At 27.2% G+C, this 21076-nt stretch overlaps 3 protein-coding genes and 1 long non-coding RNA gene across 9 annotated transcripts; 2 read left to right on the top strand and 2 right to left on the bottom strand.

Annotated features, from left to right (window-relative positions):
• Positions 1–84: 84 nt before the first annotated feature.
• On the bottom strand, positions 85–1917 carry LOC124422439 (caspase-1-like). Of its 2 annotated transcripts, none has more exons than XM_046958859.1 (4): positions 1659–1917; positions 1147–1421; positions 748–1053; positions 85–596 (listed from the first exon to the last, which is right to left on the bottom strand). In XM_046958859.1, exons 1-4 carry the CDS (start codon positions 1730–1732, stop codon positions 349–351), a joined length of 903 nt encoding a protein of 300 aa, XP_046814815.1. In that variant the 5' UTR covers positions 1733–1917; the 3' UTR covers positions 85–348. The 2 variants fall into 2 exon arrangements, with proteins under 2 accessions (XP_046814815.1, XP_046814825.1); XM_046958869.1 differs by having other exon boundaries at positions 1147–1406; positions 1659–1915.
• Positions 1918–3011: 1094 nt separating this feature from the next.
• LOC124425850 (bromodomain-containing protein DDB_G0270170-like) lies at positions 3012–11083 on the bottom strand. Of its 5 annotated transcripts, XM_046966847.1 has the most exons (11): positions 10710–11083; positions 10201–10371; positions 9973–10106; positions 9705–9852; positions 9413–9613; positions 9119–9339; positions 8703–9007; positions 7802–8595; positions 3533–7693; positions 3328–3386; positions 3012–3217 (listed from the first exon to the last, which is right to left on the bottom strand). In XM_046966847.1, exons 1-11 carry the CDS (start codon positions 10750–10752, stop codon positions 3128–3130), a joined length of 6327 nt encoding a protein of 2108 aa, XP_046822803.1. In that variant the 5' UTR covers positions 10753–11083; the 3' UTR covers positions 3012–3127. The 5 variants fall into 5 exon arrangements, with proteins under 5 accessions (XP_046822803.1, XP_046822787.1, XP_046822794.1 ...); XM_046966831.1 differs by having other exon boundaries at positions 3533–8595; XM_046966838.1 differs by having other exon boundaries at positions 3533–8595; positions 9997–10106.
• A 367-nt stretch (positions 11084–11450) lies between these two features.
• On the top strand, positions 11451–12091 carry LOC124425873. The gene is made up of 2 exons (XR_006942595.1): positions 11451–11597; positions 11729–12091. It is a non-coding gene; the product is annotated as an uncharacterized LOC124425873 (long non-coding RNA).
• Positions 12092–12611: 520 nt separating this feature from the next.
• On the top strand, positions 12612–16940 carry LOC124427260 (ras association domain-containing protein 2). Its single transcript, XM_046969939.1, has 10 exons — positions 12612–12870; positions 13261–13355; positions 13493–13623; positions 13750–13825; positions 13920–14060; positions 14150–14323; positions 14398–14889; positions 15009–15291; positions 15414–15633; positions 15786–16940. Exons 1-10 carry the CDS (start codon positions 12831–12833, stop codon positions 15844–15846), a joined length of 1713 nt encoding a protein of 570 aa, XP_046825895.1. The 5' UTR covers positions 12612–12830; the 3' UTR covers positions 15847–16940.
• Positions 16941–21076: the final 4136 nt, after the last annotated feature.

The raw sequence follows: 21076 nt of genomic DNA, 5'->3' as shown, positions 1-21076 counted from the left end.
GATGCCTGCAAGTATACAAAATGTAAAAGAAAAAAAAAAAAAAAAAAAAAAAGAAAGAAAACAGGAAGAAAGAAAGAAAAAAAATTAAAGATTTGAGTTATACTTTCATTAATGTGTAAAAGCAGAGAAATTTGTACTTCTCCTTATATCTAGTATATCATATATGTGTATATCATAATTCGTCTAAATTTGTAATATAAATGCAGCAAGTAATGGCAGTAATGCACATAGAAAAATAGTAATACACGTTATCTAAATATAAAGAACATATATACGAAATATATGTGTTACAATAAGATAAAATGTATTACTTATATAGGTACGTAATGTGAATCTTATAACATTAAACTAAACACCATTGGCAGGAGCTGTGAATTTTACTAGACGAGTTAGCATTGAAGTTATGCATGGAATTTGTTTTTGTTGATGCATGGTAATATTATCAGGAGTATTAGATTCATAATCTATTGCAACTCGTTGACAGACAAAAGTAAGTAGAGTTAACAAATCATATCGCATTCCAAATTCTTTTAATTCCATGCATAATGCTTGTATAAACCATGATCCACGTGTCGTATTTCTCCATGAATAATAACCTATACATATATATATATATGTATATATGTGTGTTTGTATAGAAATTATTTAAAATAAATTAATAATAAATTAATAAAAAAAATAACCAAGTTAAAAAGATCTTTCTTATTTGTGATATTTAAAATAAATGATTAAAATCATAACTTTTACCTGGTATAGTTGAATATGCGATAAGAAAGTCCGCATGAGTTGGTATACGAAATGTACTAGAATGTGCAGTATCTGTTTCTGTACGTTCTTTTAAACTAAAACCAGAATCTAATTTATCACCTTGACAGGCTTGTATGAAAAACAGTTTTGGTTTTCCAGCAAGAGTTGGACATTTATCTGATGTGAAGTAAGACCAAACATTATCAGCTTTGTAAGAAGTATCATATGCATAAAGCATCCCTAATTCTCCATGGCTTAATACAGAAACTATTAAACAGTCATGAGTAGAATGATCTAAATCGGCAACTATAAAAATATATTGTTATTGATTAAATATTATATATTGTATTTTTATATTTAATTTTTATTCAATTTTTATTTTATACTTTCTCTTAATACCTTCTTGCAAAACAATTCCTAATTGTTTAGAAGTATAATTTTCATGAACTTGAACTGTAAATCCAAGTGATTCTAATGTTTCCTTGAGATTTTCGCAATCCGTATTTGTTCCGTTTCTTATTTTCAAGTGACTGATAGAAAAAAGTTCATGATTAAATATAATTGCTATGCCGCGTTTAGGATGATCCATTTTATAATGTGAAGCATATCGTTCAGTAGGTGATATTTGAAGGGGTCGAGCAACCTGAGCATTGTTCTTTCTGTTAGGATAAAAACTTAATGAAACAATTATTTGATTTTACTATAAAAGTAAAAGATTTAGTTTTAATGTTTCAACATATCTATCAAATCTATACTTTTGTATAAAATAAATTTTACTTTTTATTTTTTATATTTGAATATAAAAAAGAAGACTTAATGAAAACAAAAAGAAAAATAAATAAATAAAAAAAAAAAAAAAAAAGAAAAAAAGAAAAAAAACAAAGAAAAAGAGAAAGTATAATCAATGATACCTTGGGCATCCGAATGCATCGTAAACATCATTTTCCACATTTTCATCATTAATATGATCTTCTTTAGAACACATTTTCTCCAACAATAGAGCTATCAAATTTTTTTTTTCAAACAAATGAATTCGTTTTACACTTTATTCGTCAGAGCCGTCAAGACAATGAACAACAATGAATACACAAATACGTATATATTGAATTCGTTCAATTTTTGACGCTTCCACACTTCAACGACATAAAGATAACCGTCGTATGTATAAAAGGCGTGTATCATTTGACGGCTAAACAACTGACCAATCAGAAAGCTTACTCTACGGATTTTGCTTAGTAATCTATCATTATTAACCTTGACAATTTAAACGTTCGACTTATATTGTTTATTTTTTTCTTTTGTCACAATGCGAAATAAAAATATGGTATATCTTTTCTATGAAAGAATAGATAAGATAAATTCTATTCTAAAACGTTATCATTCGTAATTATTTTTATTTTCTTGTAATATCCACTTGAATCGATCTATAAAGTAATTTGAGTCATCTTTTGATAAACTTTCATATAACACTTTTGTAATACATCCTCGATATTGCCATATGACATTTAAATAACTATTGGAAAAAAAGGGGAGGAGGGAAAAAGAAATAATTATTAATAAAAATAATTCAATCAAATATTCATTCTTTCACGTATTCTGATATAATTTTACATGTGAAAATATATGCACCAATCGCGTTTAAGAATTTTCGGTAAAAGATATCTTGTCATTGGTGAAATTTTTTGACAAAAGAAAATCCCCATTATTATTGGTATTCATAATATTGTTTAATTTTAATCATTATATATTTTGAGATTTTTACATTTTTTGTTTTTGTTTTTTATTAACCCATCGAACAATATAGTTTTGGTTTTTTCGACAAGTAATGAACATTTATCTGATGTAAAGTATTAACTTTATAAGTATCATTAAATAAATAATGTTTCCCTTAAATATAAATAATTAAGTAGTCGTAATTAGTTGTAATTTCTGTCTGAAACTATAAATTATTTTTTATAAATGTCTGTATAAAATATATTAAAAAAATAATGTCGTATTTCAAATAAAAATATTTAATAAATATCATTCTATGTTATATACATGAGGAAGAAAGTTTATAATCTGTCAATAAAAATAATGTAAGTTTAATTCACACAAAACAATGTATAATATTTTACATAACTTAATTAACAATATTTACATAGTAAAACCTACAATATACATACACATACACACAGATACACGTGTGTGCGTGCGTGCGCTATAAATATTATATAATACATATAACATTATATATTAATATATATAATATTATATGTATATATAGTTTATTATTATATGTATACATATAATATTATATATATATATATATATATATATACACATACAATATATAATATATATATATAACATTTGGATATAGCAAGAGAGCATATGATATTCATGTAGGTCCATGAACAGACGTCAAAAATTCATCTAAGTTCATATTGCTTAATAATACTTGTGGATCATATATGCGTTTTTTTTCAACCTGCAAACAATTATTTTTGTACACAATTTGTACACATATAAATAGATTAAAAAAAAAAAAAAAAAAAAAAAAAAAAAAAAAAAATTAACTTATGCCAATTAATAACAAACCTTTGCGTCCTCTTTAGATTCTGATAATTTCCTTTTATGATTCTTTGTAGTTAAATTGTCTGAAATCAATTTTACTTTACTCATGAAAAATAAATATTTGTAAATTAAGCAATAAAATGAATATTTGTAAATTAAACAAAAAGATGAATATTTGTAAATTTTTTTTTTTTCTTTTTTAATATAAAATATACAAATATTCAATTACCTTTTTGTGTTTTACTTTTGTCAGATTGCACTTTTACTTTTTCTGATACATTATTCTTATCATTTATCGGCATAATTTTGCTCGTCGTCTTTTTTAATTTTGCTAATATAGGCTTGTCTACGGGCGAAGACGTGGCTAATGGCTTGGTGCAATTATCCTTTAAGATAAAATTGTTGTTATTAGATTTTATATTACTCGTTTGTGAATTTTTTACAGGCAACTTCTTGTTGATCGGTTTCTTCTTAGATTTTGGATTCATATTGAATATTTCTTGATAATCAGTAGCCGTCATAGTTTTTATAACTTCTCTATAATTTTCATTGCTGAGTTGAACATTTACATGCTGTTTTAATTCATTGCTACTGTATCTTCTTCTTCTTTTTTTCGTTGATATACTGTCATCATAAACAAAGTGATATTCTACAGAACTAGGTCCAGTTGTATTTAAATCAATTTCCTCTTCAGATTGATTGTTATCATTTTTTTCTTTATGATTATCAGTTTTGCTTGCCGGTACTAGCTGTAAACATTCAAGAACACAAGACAATACCTCTTTTGAATCTTGTGATTTAATAGTTTCTACAGCATTTATAACTTCGTTATTATTTAAAATATGTTCATCTTTCTTTTCAATTTGAAGATCTTTCGAGATCATATCATCTGATGCATGAGATTTTCGTTCATTTTCTTCATCGCTGAATAAATCACGTTTTACTTGATTTACTTTAGCCTTCAATATATCTTCTACTTTTTCAACATGTTTTATTGCAATAATTGTATTACCTTTAATATTATATTTGTTTATCATGTCGTTATTTTCCATAATTAGCTTTTTATCTTTGTTAATACCGGATAAATATTCTTTTGATAACTCTTGTTCGCTTACTTTTTCATTATTTACTTGATCACTTTCAATACTATCATTTTGAGATGTAGTATGAATAGCATTATTATATTCATCCACATTAGTTTTTGACTCCATATTTATTTTTTTTTGTGTTGATATTAATGTATTTACTGTAGAATTTGCTTCCATTAAAACATTTTTTTTATTATTTTGAATATCCTTGTTACATTTATCCGATGAATCTGTAATAGACATCTTTTTGTCACTATCTTCTTTATTTATATCTTGAATATTTGTAACAACAACATTATTAATTACAGAAACTCGTTCATCCGTATTTTCTCTATTATTAGTATTCTTATCGAAATTCTTTTCAAATCGTTTTTCTCTAGTTCTTATTCTATTTGTTATTTTATTCTTTAGTCGATTATTTTTACTTATACAATTATTTCTGTTCTTTATCGATAATATATTTTGTTTAGATCTATTTTTTGCAAGAGTTACATTCGATTTTGGAATTTGTTTAAGCTTCGCTATCATACGTTGACGTTTTTGTTCCAATTGTCTTGCATGCTCATCCGTACTTAATATTTTTTGCTTATTATTTTGATGATTTGCATATTCTGCCAATGGTAAAAAAGTAGACCTGTCAAGCGATATATTCTGTATATTTATTATTTGTGATTTTTGTACGACTTTATTATTCATATCGGAAATTTGTGGTATCGAAGAATTTGCATTTGTTAATTTTTCATTTTCTGAGGTAATAAATGCAGATATCTTTGAAGATAAATTTGTTACATTGTCTATACCAATTTTTGAACTGCTAGGAGTGTCAGATATATCTTCTTCCGGCAACAAATTCTCATCCTTAGCAGGAGTTTCCTTTAAAGTAGATTCCAATTGTTCTTCACTTTTTGTTAAAGAAAGTAACTTAGCTGGAGAAGATTCAGATTTGATTATAATATCCATGGATGCTTTCTCAACTTCCATTATATTAGTTGATATATTTGATACACTTGATATCGCTTTATCTTTGATCAAATCATTCTTTAAGTTTACAGATATATCATGCATAGAATTATTGCCAGATGCATTTACCTTTGATATAGAATCATTGCTTGTATCTGTATATATTTTATTAGGAGTCTTTTTGTATTTTTTATTACATGAGAATGGTTTGGATGTATCGGTAATATTGGAATTAGTAGAAGAAGAAGATGATGACGACGACGATGATGAAGAGGATGAAGATGTGTCGCTATCAGTTGAATTTTCACGAATACTGAGAGATTTTTCATTAATTAATGTAACAACTTTATTATCACTTTCATCATTTTGCATAGGAGTTGTATTCAAATTAGCAGACGTAATGTCCTTAGTTTTAGAGGATATTTTAAGTTCTTTGACAGCTTCATCCTTTGGCAAATTTTCTTTGATTACTTCAAACTGTGTTATTTCAAGCTTAGTAGAAACAGATACATTATCATAACCATTGTCCGTATTTAGTGCCAATTGAGTTGTACCAATTGACTTAGTGTCAGAAATTGGGATAGCCAAATGTTTCGTTGCATCGTTATCAAATTTCATATCAATTTTTATTGTTTTTTCAGAATCACAGGGATTTACATGTTCTGTACTTGGTTTATAATAAGGCGATATACAACCATTATATATTCCTTTTTTTATAACATCGCGCGTATTTTCCTCGCAATGTTTTGGAGTCAATGCAATGCAAGGTGTAGTTGGAAATTCCGGTGTATTTATTAAGCTACGTATTTTGGTCGAATCATCGCTGGTTTTAATAAACGATGGAATAATATTGCTATTTGGACTAAGTAAACGAGGCGTTGAAGGTATTCCAGAAGAATTTCCAAATTTTCTTGGTGTTTCTAAATCTATTATATCAGATATTGGAACAATCTGTTGAATATTTTCAACATTGCCTTTCAGAGATTCAGATATTGGAACAACTTCTATAGTAGGCAATACATTATTTGTAACATTTTTCTCTTTTTCTGATTTTCTTAAATTTGTCTTTAATGTTTTTAATTGTACATATTTTTTCACAATCTTTTTCTCAGTTGTTTCCTTATTGTTTGTACCTGTTGTAATGTTGTTTTCTACTACAGCTACAGGACAAGTCGATTTAATCGTGCACGTATCTGTGCCCGTCTCTATCTTCTCTAAAACACAAGAATTATCTGTACCACTTGTTACTTCTCTGTTCGTATTACTTAATAGATCCTTAGAAAGTGGCTTATTGCTCATTTCCATTGGTACATCTGTTTTATTCTTTTTAACATCTTGTACACTGGTTATTAATTCTTCATCCTCTTTTTCAACATATTGTTTCTTTACATCAACTATAGCTCTTTCGTCATTAGATTTTTTCCTACCTTTAGTCTTTAAGCATTGCAAATTACGTTTTGAACTTTTACATGCGATATTATTTTTACTTTCAGTAACTTTTTTCTTCTTTTTGTTACTTACTGTCGATGTAGATCTCTCATCGCTTGTCTGTAAACACTTACGCAAATCTGCATCCCAACTTTTTGCTATTGTCTTAGATCTTTGAAATTTATTTATTGATATAGGAGAATTAATACCATTGCTTTTACAAGGTGATGGATCATCTATGATTACACCTACACCATTATATTTTTCCCAACCTCCCATAAGTTTTGGAATAGGACTTCTAGTTGCTATAGGTATTTCATTAGATTGTCCAATATTTAATGCATTTTGAAACGTTGGTATTGTTACAGATGAATTAGTGAACGGCGGTGATTTGAAGAGAGAAGTTCTACGAACTGATTTCATAGGTCTTAATAACTTGGGAGAACAGCTCAAATTTTCATTATCTTGCATCTTTGAAGCGGAATGTATTAATTTCGTTGGCGTATTAAAATCAAGCGTTCTTACATGGCTATTCCTTCGAGGAGTAGATAAACTGAGCCTATGTGTTTTCGCCCTATGTTTTAATAAAGATCTTGGTGTTCGTTTATTAATTATATCACCTTCAGTCTTTTTAGACGTCATAACATTCTGTTCTTTACTTTCATTCGGTGCAGATTGTGTGAATGTTTTAAAATTTTCCATAAGTACCAGATCAATATCTGACAAATTATGGCTTTGATTAGATTTAGAATTAAACTTCAAATAAGGAGATAATTCTATTCCCGACAAACTGATGTTCTCTTCAACGTTAATTATAGGCATATTTGTACTATTCAAAGATGTTTTAATACTATTTTCTGTGCTATAAAGTGTTATTGATTCCATACTCACTAATTTATTTGTTTCAATTGGATCTAGAAAAATAGGATTACATGTATTTTGTATCAATTTGTCAATATTTTGTATAGGCTTTAATTTGCTATGAGCAATGTTTTCTTTTTGAGATGATGATTGTACCTTACTATTTGATAAATTCTTTGCGTCTTCTTGTATATTTTGTACAGTTGTTGGCAATACATATTTTTGTGGTACATTTACTGTTCTAACATACAAAGTTTCCACTGATTCTTTAGTTTTGTTAGGATCTTTAGGCATTATTGGAATAAAATGTGAAGTAGAATTAGAAGTAATAGGATGAATATTTCCAATCGAATAAGATGGATTTAAAGCTCGAATATTAGTTATCTCTTCCTTCGAGCACAATACCAATGTTGGCATAGTCATAATATCTTGTTCCGAGATTAAATCATTAGAATTGATTTCAGATTCTCGTTTAATTTTTGTAGGTCGTGGACGTTTGACCATTGATCTCTTTGGTTTAGATTCTGTTTCTTTGTTTGCAATAATATTATCCATTTTCTGATTTTCCATTTGCGTAGAATATTTTTCAGATAAGTCAGCATTACTGTTACTAGGTACAGAGGCTGGAGATTTTTTATCATTATTAGTTTCTGCCGTGCACGATTCTTTGTTATCATTACTTTTATCATTTTCCGGTCTAACGTGCGTATTCGTTATGTTAGCATTTATAATACTTAAAATAGCTGCTGCATTCTGATCTTCCAAAGCACTTTGTTCCTTTTGTTTATAAATCTCATCTTCTATTCTAGCAGTTTGTTGTCTAGAAGAACTACGAAGCCTTTGTTTCAATGGCACTTCTGTTGAAGTTATTTCATTAGACGATTTAGCTCCAACAACTGTCTGTTCTGGTAATGCAATCCCAATATTATCAATTTCCATTCGTTTTTCTTCTGACCTGTTTAATTAAAATCCAATTGTCATTGAAAAATAAATACAAATTTAAATTGTTATATTATTAATCATATTATAGCAAAAATAAAGCAATATTAAAATAATACTTGCCTATCTGTAGGAGTTGATTTAACATCAATATCCTCGTCAGGACTTGTGTCTGTTTCTATGTTTTTTCCAATGATTTCATCCAGAAATTGTTCAAACACTGGATCAGATTCTGTTGCTTCTACTATTGATTTAATAGCATTATTTAACTCAGATACGACCGATGTATTTAGTTCATAACCTGTGGATTCATTTAAAATTTCCTTTTCTTCCCTTAGAAATGTATCAGTCGGAAGAATCGCTTTATTTATATTTTCGGCGATACGTTCTTGTAATTCCGTTCGATTTAACAATTCCTTTGTCAACAACTGAGGAGAGGGAGAGAGGGAAAGAAAGAAAGAAAGAAAAAAAAAAAAAGAAGATAATTATTGCTAAAACTAAAAAAATGTAATATAAGATTTAAAAAAAAAAATACTTACACTAAGGTTTTGAATAGGCTCGTCGTTAGACTCCGATTCATAATCAAGCAATTCACAAGGTGTAGTTTGAACCTCTGTATTAGAAAAAGATAACAATTCTTCTGTATTTGTCCCTGTGGTACACTTTTCATTCATGGTAGTAACTTTTACAACGTCATCTTTCCTACATTTGTTTTCATTAATGATGTTTACATTAAAATTTCTAGTATCAATATTATCGCCTAAAATATACATATTTAAAGGATATTTGGTTATAAATAAAGAAGTTCTTTTTTCTTTTTTGATAATATTTACCCGAATCCGATACTGCAACTTTATCTCTGCTATCCGTGGTATGATTGCTATCTGTCAAACTATTTTTCCTAGAATTGGATTGCATTGATTGTCCCACTGCATTATTAATGTCACTTTGTACATCGTCACATTTTTCTGTATGCTTTATTGCTTCTGTATGTCCAGGTAAACTTTCAAGAGCTGTTGCTTCGCAACCAATTGCTATTGTTTTATTGATAAAGGTAAATATTTATTATTATATAGACAATTAAAATATCCCTGAAATAATACTAATAGATATATTTAATCTTACCATGATTTGACATTAAACCAGATTCCTGACAAACTGGATTAGATGATTTTGCATTAGCTTTGTGCCGTTCTTTCTCGTTATTGCTGTGATGCCTCTTTTTTCTACTGCCTGATATTATTGGAGATCCACTTAATGCTTGCTGGTTAGCCTATAATTAACTAAATCTTTTTAACTTTCTGTTTTATACGTTAAATATAATAATATTTAGCTTCTTATTAAATTTCTTTTGACAATGAAAATATAATAATTTTATACTAAAATTGTGTACCTGTGAAGGCACATTGATATTTACAACGAACCGTTGCCCACGTGTTTCTTCTACTAAAAATTTTAATTGTTCTAACAGATCTCCACAATGCTTTAAATGTTCACTATCCGTGATTTTGTTTAAACGTTCCTGTACTAATGATATAATCATATAAAATGCCAATAAAAACTATTTATGATTATATTCTTAGGACATTTAGCTCGTATAAAAATAATTATTTTAACTTACTCATAACACTCATTGCCGAATATTTTTCAACAATATCTATTAAAGTTAATCCACTGATACGAGTATTAAAACGTCTTCCTTTTGATAATGCATTACGACATTCTTGAAGATGTGGAGATGTTTCTAAGAATACCCTGGCAGCATCATTACAATCATGATCCTCCAGATATCCTAATTTAATGAGAAATGATTAAAAAAATTTACTTTTAACGTTCCCTATATATTTTTCATATTATACAAAAACAAAAAAATATATATATATATATAATTATTCTCTATACAAAAATTGTAAAAAAAAAATTACTTCCCGTTCATATCAATAAACATCTAATTCATTATTATCCTCGTTCAAACGATACATTTTATTTTAACACAAAGATAAAAAAAAAAAAAAAAGAAGAAGAAAACTAATATTTACAATAATACCATTCATTTAATGTTATTTATATATTTTCTACAGAAAGAGGTTAACAGAGATAATATAAAAATAATGCATAAATATTATTTACCAAACACTAATCGAGCTATTTCCGAAGGTAACAAAGCTTCCATGATAATAACTATACAAATTTATATTAAATAAAACGAACAAAATTAAATAATTAAAACATTGATTATTAACTTCTACAAAAGCTTGCTCACTTAAAATGCATCGCGTCTTTAAGCGTCTTGCATTCTTGTTTTAGAGGAGAGGGGAAAGACGCTTTCTTTCTTTCTTTTTCCTCTCTCTCTCTCTCTCTCTTTTTTTTTCTTTTTTCTCTTTTTTCTTTTCTTTTTTTTTTTTTTTTTAACCATAAACTACAAGTTCAGCAAAACAGATTCATAAATTATATAGATTTAAGATTAAAAGAATGTTCTTTAATGAAGTGTTATTCGGATAAATTTAAATCGAAGTACGTAGCTTTATGTATATATATATATATATATATATATATATATATATTTTTTTTTTTTATTTTTTTCTTCAAATAAAAAATAAAAATAACAATCAATAATCAAAGTATCATTTGAACGACGCACGATTAAATAAAAAAAAGTTAAGTCAAGTAGTCACGAGTACTAATACGTATTTTTATTTATTAATTTGTCGATTATTTAAAAGAAACAAAAAACACAAAAAAAGAAAAAAAGAAGAGAAAGGAAGAAAAAGAAAAATACGAAATCATGCGAGTTTTCTTTATCGATATTATAACCGATCGAAATCGTTGGAAAATCACTATTTAAAATCTTCACATTGAACTGAAGTGAGCAATGAAAGAGCGTCACAGTAAAATTTATAACCTCCTTTCGAACATTTATTTATTATAAGTTTCCGCAAAGTATTAACATTTAAATCGTACGATTTAATATTGTTCAAGAAATTTCTAAACTTATTATTTGTTATTGCAACTGTGATAGTACGTAATTTGAATAATTTTATACAATGTTATGTTATACACATATAAACTTGTCTGATGTTTGATTTTTAAATGACATTATATATTGATTTATTTATTGTCTTTATATATTTAAATTATATATTTTACAGAATAATAGAATATGGGAAGCTGGCAGTTAGAAATTTTTAAAATGTCATTATACATGGCCTTTCCCGTAATAATGTTTCATTATTTTAATCAACCAGAAAATTTCGAAGAATGGGTGATAAAAGAAAGAAATGAATATTATCCTAAAGACGACAAGGAACAACGTAGGATTATAGAAGAATCTATCAGAAATCATAATGAAAAAATAGAACGAAAACAATTGGAACTTATGGAACGTACACTTAACAAGAATATTTCATAAAATAAGAATTATTGTATAATATATGTTTAGTTTCTTAAATATATGTGTGTGTATACGTGTATATATATATAAATATATCCGTATATATTTTGTTAAATATCAATCAAATATCTTTATTATTATTATTTTTCTTTTTTTTTCTTTTTTTTTTTTTTTATATCAAACATCTTTATTAAATTCGTTACGTTCTAATGATTAAATAAACCTACTCATCTTAGTTGTATGACAAATGTGATATTTCTTTTTTTTTTTTTTTTTTTTCAAATAAACAAGATTATTATTCATATAAATAAAATATATACAATTTTTAATATTTCAATCAAATATTCAATCTTTCACATATATTCTGATATTATTTCACATGTGAAAATGTATGGACCAATAGCGTGTAGGAATTATCGGTAAGAGATATTTTGTCATTGGTGAAATTTGTTGACAAAAGAAAATCCCTATTATTATTTGTATTCGCGCATTAGAAATGATATTGTTAATTTTAATCGTTATATATTTTCAGATTTCTTTTTCTTTTTCTTTTTTCTTTTTTTTTTTTTTTTGTATTAACGTACTGAACGCCATTTTGTTTTTGTAAAAATAAAATAAAAATATTGATATAAATCTATGACAGGCAAGTCGTACTAGAGGAGATAGTTTCAGTTGGTTTTGGAACGCAATTGGAAATCGTAATTCATTATTTCTCTGTAGATTACCTTATTAGTGATAGACTTAATTAATCAGAATGTCATATTCAATACAATGGAATAGGAATAACATAAACAAAATGATTTAACGTTAATATAATTATTCCCATCTTTATTTTAACTATTTAATGATAATTTGCCGTCATGTGGAAGTGCCATAAATGTGGAAAACCTGTTTATTTTGGTAAGATCTTTTATTTTATCATTATAATATAAAGATTTGACTTTGACAATTGCCGCTGTATTTAGATTAAATTTTTTTTCTTCTTCTTTTTTTTTTTTTCTTTTCCTTTTTTCACACAAATACACGAAATACGTCATTTGGAAGGAAAAAACTGTGTGATCTTAATTTATTATATATTGGAAAGAAAAAAAAAAAAAAAAAAAAAAAAGAAAAAGAATTGAGAATGTCATTGAACACTTTTATTTTATCCCATTATATAAATCTTATTGTCATTAATTTTATCATCGTTATGTTATTATCTTAATAGAAAAAATATGTGTACGGATAAAAAAAATTTTAAAGAAAATTCTTTCACCTCAAGTTTTATTCATTATACTTTGTTATTCATAGCGGAACGTAAGCAATCTTTAGGATATGATTGGCATCCAGAATGTTTACGCTGTGAGGAATGTGGAAAGCGTTTGAATCCTGGGCAACATGCAGAGGTAAAAGATTTTTCTTTTTTCTCCTTTTCTTTTTTTTTTCCTTTTTTTTTGTTTTTTTTTTTTTTTTTTTTTTTTTTTTTTGTTTAGGATTAATATCAGTCATATTAACAATCTAATTTAATATTTGTCTATCTTAGCACAAAGGAGTACCATACTGCCATGTACCATGTTATGGTGCTCTTTTTGGACCTCAATTATTTGGTCATGGTACAAGAGTAGAATCACATACAAGTTTTGGAAAAAAAGAAGTTCGTCCATCGTTACCGAGGTAATGCATTTATTTATAATCATGTTATTTTCTTATTTCTTTTTTTATTATTATTTTAAAAGTATAAAATTTTAATGAAATCTTATATGTATATATATATATATATATATATATGTTTATGAATAGGTCACATTTAGAATCAAAATTGAAAGTTTTTAATCAGTATTACGAAGGTAAAAGTGGTGGAATCCGAAGTCGCGAGGTAAGGTTTTTCTTTATTCAATTTATTCAAATTAATCATAACTAACAGATATTTTTTATGCTTCGCGTATATTCGAAATAAATTATGAAAATAGGTCAATGGAAGATTAATATTGGAAGGTGCCTTGAGAATATATTGGGGTGTTCGAGGTGTTATTCATTTGAAAGAAGACGATGATCAACGTACTGTTGTTACTGCACGTAATAGAAATTCTTGTAGACGTAGTGTCTCTGAGGTTTGTTAATATTAATTTTATATGATATATAATTTTTTTTTTTTTTTTATTTGAAATCATTTTCTATAACTATTCAATATAAAAAATAGGATTTGGAGGACGAAGATAAAACTGATATCACGTTGAAGAGTACATCGGAATGTGACACGGAAGGGAATGCAAAGTCAATTCCGCAATCTCCCGATCATTTAAAAAGTTTGACATTGCCTATGAAATTAGATGTTAAAACCATGGAATGGGATGAATTAGATGAATTACTTCAGGTTTGATATAAAAAATTTAATCATTTTTATATATTATACGGATTAAGATTGTTTTAATATATTAATTATTTTAGGTTGAACGAAAGGTAGACGAGGGTAATAAATTGTATTCGACGATGCCTGAAAATCTTCCATCGATAAGTTCTAATAACGAAACATCAGTTCATTCTTCTGAATCAAGTTTCGATAAAACAGATTCTCGTGATAATTCCGAAACAAATAGTCCTAATCATCATGTTAATAGGGGTAATGATAGTAGTATAAATAGTACACCGACACATAGCATTGGTAGTTCTTCCAGCACTGATACGCCTATTTATCATGGGACACCAAATCGGAACGGTACTCTTCGTAGGGTAGAATATTTCGATAATTTGGAAAAGAATGTTATTGGTAATAGATCTATTAGTACTGACGATAGTTGGATAGAAAAGGGCTTAAATCGTTCAATGTCCGGTCCAGATTGTCTTCAACGGCATCGTACAGACAGTGATACGGATTCTGTAAATTCTCTGCAATTTAGAGAAGATGATAACATGACAATGTCAACTGATAGTGGTTTGGAGGTAACGATTGTTTCCTTTTTTGTTGGGGGGGTCTTTTTTTTTTGTTTTTTCTTTTTTTCCTTTCCCCGTTTTATTCATCCTCTCGTTATTATTCTATAATATTAATTGATTTATTTCAGTTGGACGGCGTTGTTCTAAGACGTAAACAAGGATCCACCGCAATTCGACGTAGACCAGGTGGTCGACGTCAATCACGTAGCCGATTAAGACGTCGTTGTTCAATAAATGGTCATTTCTATAATCGAGAAACTAGTTTCTTTACACCACCACATGGTTCTCAAATGTCTGTTTGGGTTACGAGTTTAGTAAACACGCAAGAGGTTATTAATCTTATGCTCGACAAATATAAAGTGGACGCTAAATCGGATAACTTTGCATTGTTCGTAGTCCGCGATAATGGTGGTAAGTTTGTATACATGTTTCCTTTTTTTTTTTTTTATATATATATATTTTCTCTTTTTTTTTATTATTTTATATATATATATATATATATTTTATAACACTTCAATTATTTTAATGTACAGAGCAAAGAAGATTGAGAGACGACGAGTATCCATTGGAAGTGAGAGTAGTATTGGGGCCACATGAAAATGTAGCAAGATTATTTTTGGTCGATAAACTTTCTACACCTGAAATCAGTTCAGATGTTGCACAGTTCCTTAATCTATCATTAGCAGAATGCCATGGTATATTGCAACGTTATCATTATGAGGAAGAACGACAGATTGTACTTTTAAAAGAAAAGTTAGTAATTTTTTATGAATTATTATATCAATTAATTATAATTGACTGACATATTTTTCTTTTCTGTTTTTTTTTTCTTTCTTTTTTTTCTTTTCTTTTTTCTTTTTTTTTTCTTTTTTCTTTTTCTTTTTCTTTTTTGATTTTGATTGTAGATACAAGGAGATGCGAAAAAGAATAAAACAGAGAATGGAGGAATTGAAGGTCCGATTGTAATTAAGTGATTAAAAACAACGGACGCACACGGTAAACAGATCATTATTTTTCTATGAATCTTCATTGATAACATACATTTTCTTTTTTCTTATATTGTTGAATGATTAACAGAGAAAGAAAGATATTTAGGATTATAAATAATAATTATAATAATCGATCGATTCCTTCTTGACGGCCTTGCAAATTGAATTTTTAGATTAAATTATGTTTTTGCAATAATATGCAAGTCATATTAAACGTAGTCAATATCATATTTTCAATTTAGCACTTATATCTTATTTTTAAATCATTGTTTTTTTTATCGTATATATTCGTTGCATTTATCTACAGTTGGCATATATATATATATATATATGTGTGTGTATGTGTATTTATATATATATGCATATGCACATACATATATATATATATATATATATATACACACTGGCAAGTTAGTTAATCTGGTGCAATTCAATGACAGAACCAAATCTCAATTAAAGAATCAGTAATATGTATTGCATATGCTATTTGATATCAAATAAGCATTACTCTAGTATGTCCATGTGTGTATACGTGTGTGCGTGCACGTGTACATGCACATTGTTATTATATAAGGCAACTTTTTAATAATTAGTATTTGTCTTTCTTATAACCGTTTATTAACGTTATTTACTATAGTAATAGAAATGCATTACATTATTACTGTAATCTGTGGTCTCGTGATCTATCTGAAAAATAAACAGATAGTTAGATATATATATATATATATATATATATATATATATATATATATATATATATATATGTAATTAATATGGTATGCAAATATCGATCAATTAATGGCCATGCTATGAATCTCAAAGATTTAAAGTTTCTTGAAGTAGGGATTATGCGTGAAGAAAATAATGAGGATTGCTATTATATAAGAACATTCGATGGCTTGTAAAAAAACATGTTTCCATATGTATGTAGACATGTATCATATCTATCTCATGCAGTAATATACTTGTGTTCATGCTCCTTTCATTCAATCAGATTTTATATCGAACGAACAATTCTATTATAGCTATTTAGAAACGAACAAGTAAATAAATTAATAAATAAATAAATAAGTAAAGCTTTACTTTTCTGAAAGTAAGAAAAGAAAAAAAAAAAAAAAAAAAAGAAAAAAAGAAAAAAAAAGGAAAAAGAAAAACAGAAAGAGTTAGTTTAGCGTTGATAAATGTAAAGAATTTTTGCACAAGTTTATCAACGAGCAAGAGAATTAGTTGGTGCTTCGATAATACAAAAATTTTTATATTTGATAAAGCTCTTAATGCTTTTGATTGTAAATCATTCTTTTGTTTGATTTGATAGTATTTTATATAGCATTCCGAGTTATTAAAAGAAAAGAAAAATAAAAAAAAAAAAAAAACAAAAAAAAAGGAAAAAAAAAAAAATTAAAAAAAGAAAATGAAAATAAAAATGAAAGTAATAATAATGCTAATGATAATGATACTGATAATGATAATGATAATGATAATAGTAATAATGGTAATAATAATAATAATAATAATAAATAAGCAATGCATTTTTTTGATAGAAAAAATATTCAGAATGAAAAATGATTATATATCAATTTAGAATAAGTGTTAGTCCGAATAACATATTTAAAAACTTAAATACTTCCGATTATATAGTCCAGTTTAAATATAGTAATAGTAGTAGTAAGGTGCAATGTTGCCTAACACAATGTTCATTATAATCAAATTATTTGATATAAAAACTAATATACATTGATTATATATATATATATATTATACTGACGAATTTTTTTAGCTGATTAAGAAGCCGCAATATATATTTAAACGGACTGTCCAGAACATTATACATTTTTGAGCTAGTCAGACATGCTACGTGTTAGTTTACGTCGTATATAATTATCAGGATTTTAACTATTTTATAATGTAATAAAGCCAAAAGTGTTTTGCTGGACTGTTATAATTAAAACGTACATATAATATCTTTTTAAAAAAATATATACAGATTATTCCTTCACAATTATTGTTCTGATTATATGCGTTGGTGCACGATGCAATCATTAAACGTGAAAAAAAAAGAAAAAAGAAAAAAAAATGCAGAAAAAAAAGAAAAAAAGCTTTATAGAATATAATGAATATTTTAAACATATATATATATATATATATATATAATGTTTAAAAGTCGTATAGATAATATAAATACGCGCTTATATGTCTTTACAAGATCAATGCGTATTTATCAAAGGCGGCAGCAGATGTAGTAGTAGCAGCAGCAACAGCAGTAGCAGCAGCAATAGCTACTGTTAATTAACTAAGAAGAGAGAGACTAATTAAGAGTCATTATCTGTTGGCTCTAATATAGCGTTAAAGTAGTATTTACCGAACGTTTCAATAAATCCTTAAAATGGATTAAACAAAATACATTAAATAATCCATATAGCGAATGTTTTTCTATTTTCTTTTTCTCTCTTTCTTTTCTTTTTTCTTCCGTCTTTTCATTTTTTATTTTTACAAAAGAGAGAAGAATTTGTATAGTAAGCTTTATTCAAAATAATACTCCGTACCATGACACGTATTATTATACTTTCGAATATAAAATATATATATATATATGTATATATATATATGTATATATATATAGATATATATATATATATATATATATATATATATATATATATATATATATATTATGTGAATCTTCAGATATAGATTAATAAGTACCTCTATACGAGATCGTTAAATTGTAATACTATATAAGAAATATATAAGGTATGTGTACTTTAAAAATTTGTACGAGACCATTCTGAGAATATAATACAATAAATCAGTGTTCGAATCGTATAGAAATGAATGAGAAACAAAAGCAAAAAGGGAGAAACAAAATTAAATAAATAAGTAAAATAAGGAAAGAAAAATTAATGGAAAAAAAAAAAAAAAAAAAACAAAAAAAAAGAGAGAATAAAAAAGAATGACAAATCACATAGAATTATTCTATCCTACCTGAATATTAATTGCAATCGACGAAGTTCTTTCTGGCTGTAATTGTTTCAAAGGTTGATTGATCGGGTTTTTTTTCTTTTCTTTTTTTTTTTTTTTCCTTTATTTTTGTCTGGTTTTTTTTCTTTTCTTTTCTTTTTTTTTTTCTTTTCTTTTTTTTTTAATTTTTTTCTACGGGGATTGGATCGATGATGCGAAGAAGGCTTAGAATAAAATAATTGAGAGGATTATTCGCGTATGAGATTGGACAGAATGTGTATTTATTTATCTTTTAAAGTACGTAGGGTAAAGTAGATCAATGCAATGTTTACGATTAGTATCGAATAGTAATTGTCATACGAGTTGCTAGGAACGAGTATGTATACCCACAACACCGAGGAGCTCTGCTGCTCTTTTTTTTTTTTTTCCTTTTTTTTTTTGCACGACACTGATATACATTAAACGTTACGAGATAGCAATAACGATTATCACCAGCAAGTTCATCGTTATATCATTGACATTATATTCATAATTATCTTACCACAATTTTTTTTTTTTTATTACATGACTTTTATATATATATATATATATATATATATATATATATATATATATATATATATATATATCTTTGGCATCGCGGATACCAGATTCAACAATTAATACGCAGGCGTATACACACACACACACACGCATATGCACACATACACATACATAAATACGCGCATACATATACATACATACGCATACACACATACGTACAATGCACATGCATACATACATACGCATACATACATACAAGTAATACACTCCATCGCAGTTCATAGATAAAAAAATTAATACGAAAAAGGTGATGGTTCTCCTTTTTTAATTTCTTCCTCTCTCTCTCTCTCTCTCTCTCTCTTTCTCCCACTCTTTTTATTTCTTTTTTTCTTTCTTTCTATTTCTTCTCAAATTCTTTACATTTAATCGTGTGCGAGGATAAAACGATTCGAAAGAATCCACCAATGAACCTTCGATAATTTACGAAGAGTTAAAATGTTTAGGCCGAACGATATGATATACATATAATACACAATTGTTCTAACAATCATCGAATATAACAATTAAAGAATATAAAAAATTAAATTTGTCCGCTTTAATAAATATTATCAATGAGACATCGAGATATATACGGATTTCTTTAATCGTTCGAGACGGCGGGTTAAACTTTTAAATATAACTCTATATAGCCTTTCGTTGGAAGAACTTAATATTAAAAGACACAAAAAAAAAAAAAAAAAAAAAAAAACAGAAAAGAAAAAGATAGAAAAAATGTAACAACAACGACGATACAATATAAATAAAGAATAAATATTATACACGCATACAAGTACACACATACACAAACACACACAAACACACATGCATACGTATATATATAATATATAATATATATATATATATATATAGTCGTATGCATATAGGACGTGAGTGTCTCTCATAAAAAGAAATGAAAATATTCATCTAATTTATCACGAGCGCTTCCTTATCATTTTTCTTCTCCCCCCTCCTCCCAAAACCCCCGCCCACCTTCTTTTTTTCTCTTGCGTTTATTTTTCTTTCCCTTCTTTCTTTCTTCTTTCTTTTTTCTTTTTTTTTTTCTTTTTGTTTCGTCGCTCCCACCCCCCACCCTCACCTCCCCTTTTGTTTAATCATTTTCGCGCGACCTGGTACTTCGGCTATTTTCGACGGAGTCGTGAACTTGGCTATCACAATCTGGCAAAAGGAGCCTTACAAAAAATACAATACGGCGCCCGCGACGCTATCGAAAGGCCGAGGCACCGATCTCTCGAGAATTTACATATTCTCTTCTCTCAAGTCTTATATATCACTTTATTTCGAATAATTATTAATACACGATATTCCCGATATACATAAGTACATACATACATACATACATACATACATACATACATACATATATATATATATATATATATATATATATATATTGTTATTATGTACTTATTTTCAGTGTAGAAAGAAGATGCTTTCTTTTATTTTTTAACCCTCCCCCTCCCCCCGCTTTTCTTTTATTTATTTTTCTTTTCTTTTCCTTTACCTCACGCTTCAATAATCATTTCCGTGGTTCTTACGAATCGTTTTATTTTATGTATTTCTTTCGTTCTTCTCTCTCTCTCTCTCTCTCTCTCTCGCTCGCTCGCTCGCTCGCTTTTTTTTGCGCTTTTTCATTTATTTATTTTTTT

This window comes from Vespa crabro, chromosome 1 (assembly GCF_910589235.1).
Source record: "Vespa crabro chromosome 1, iyVesCrab1.2, whole genome shotgun sequence".
In the NCBI taxonomy this organism is placed as follows: domain Eukaryota; kingdom Metazoa; phylum Arthropoda; class Insecta; order Hymenoptera; family Vespidae; genus Vespa; species Vespa crabro.
Note: the sequence above shows the minus strand (reverse complement) of the source record. Positions and strands in the feature narration are given on the sequence as shown.

Coding starts and splice junctions, on each gene's coding strand:
- LOC124425850 (XM_046966831.1), bottom strand. CDS start 10,752: ATGGAAGCTTTGTTACCTTCGGAAATAGCTCGATTAGTGTTTG. Junction 10,107..10,200: donor TTCGGCAATGAGTGTTATGA/GTAAGTTAAAAT, acceptor TTATATCATTAG/TACAGGAACGTTTAAACAAA. Junction 9,008..9,118: donor AGCCTATTCAAAACCTTAGT/GTAAGTATTTTT, acceptor CCCTCTCCTCAG/TTGTTGACAAAGGAATTGTT.
- LOC124422439 (XM_046958859.1), bottom strand. CDS start 1,732: ATGTGTTCTAAAGAAGATCATATTAATGATGAAAATGTGGAAAATGAT. Junction 1,054..1,146: donor AGGAATTGTTTTGCAAGAAG/GTATTAAGAGAA, acceptor ATATTTTTATAG/TTGCCGATTTAGATCATTCT. Junction 597..747: donor CGCATATTCAACTATACCAG/GTAAAAGTTATG, acceptor ATATATGTATAG/GTTATTATTCATGGAGAAAT.
- LOC124427260 (XM_046969939.1), top strand. CDS start 12,831: ATGTGGAAGTGCCATAAATGTGGAAAACCTGTTTATTTTG. Junction 14,061..14,149: donor GTAGACGTAGTGTCTCTGAG/GTTTGTTAATAT, acceptor TATAAAAAATAG/GATTTGGAGGACGAAGATAA. Junction 14,890..15,008: donor CAACTGATAGTGGTTTGGAG/GTAACGATTGTT, acceptor GATTTATTTCAG/TTGGACGGCGTTGTTCTAAG.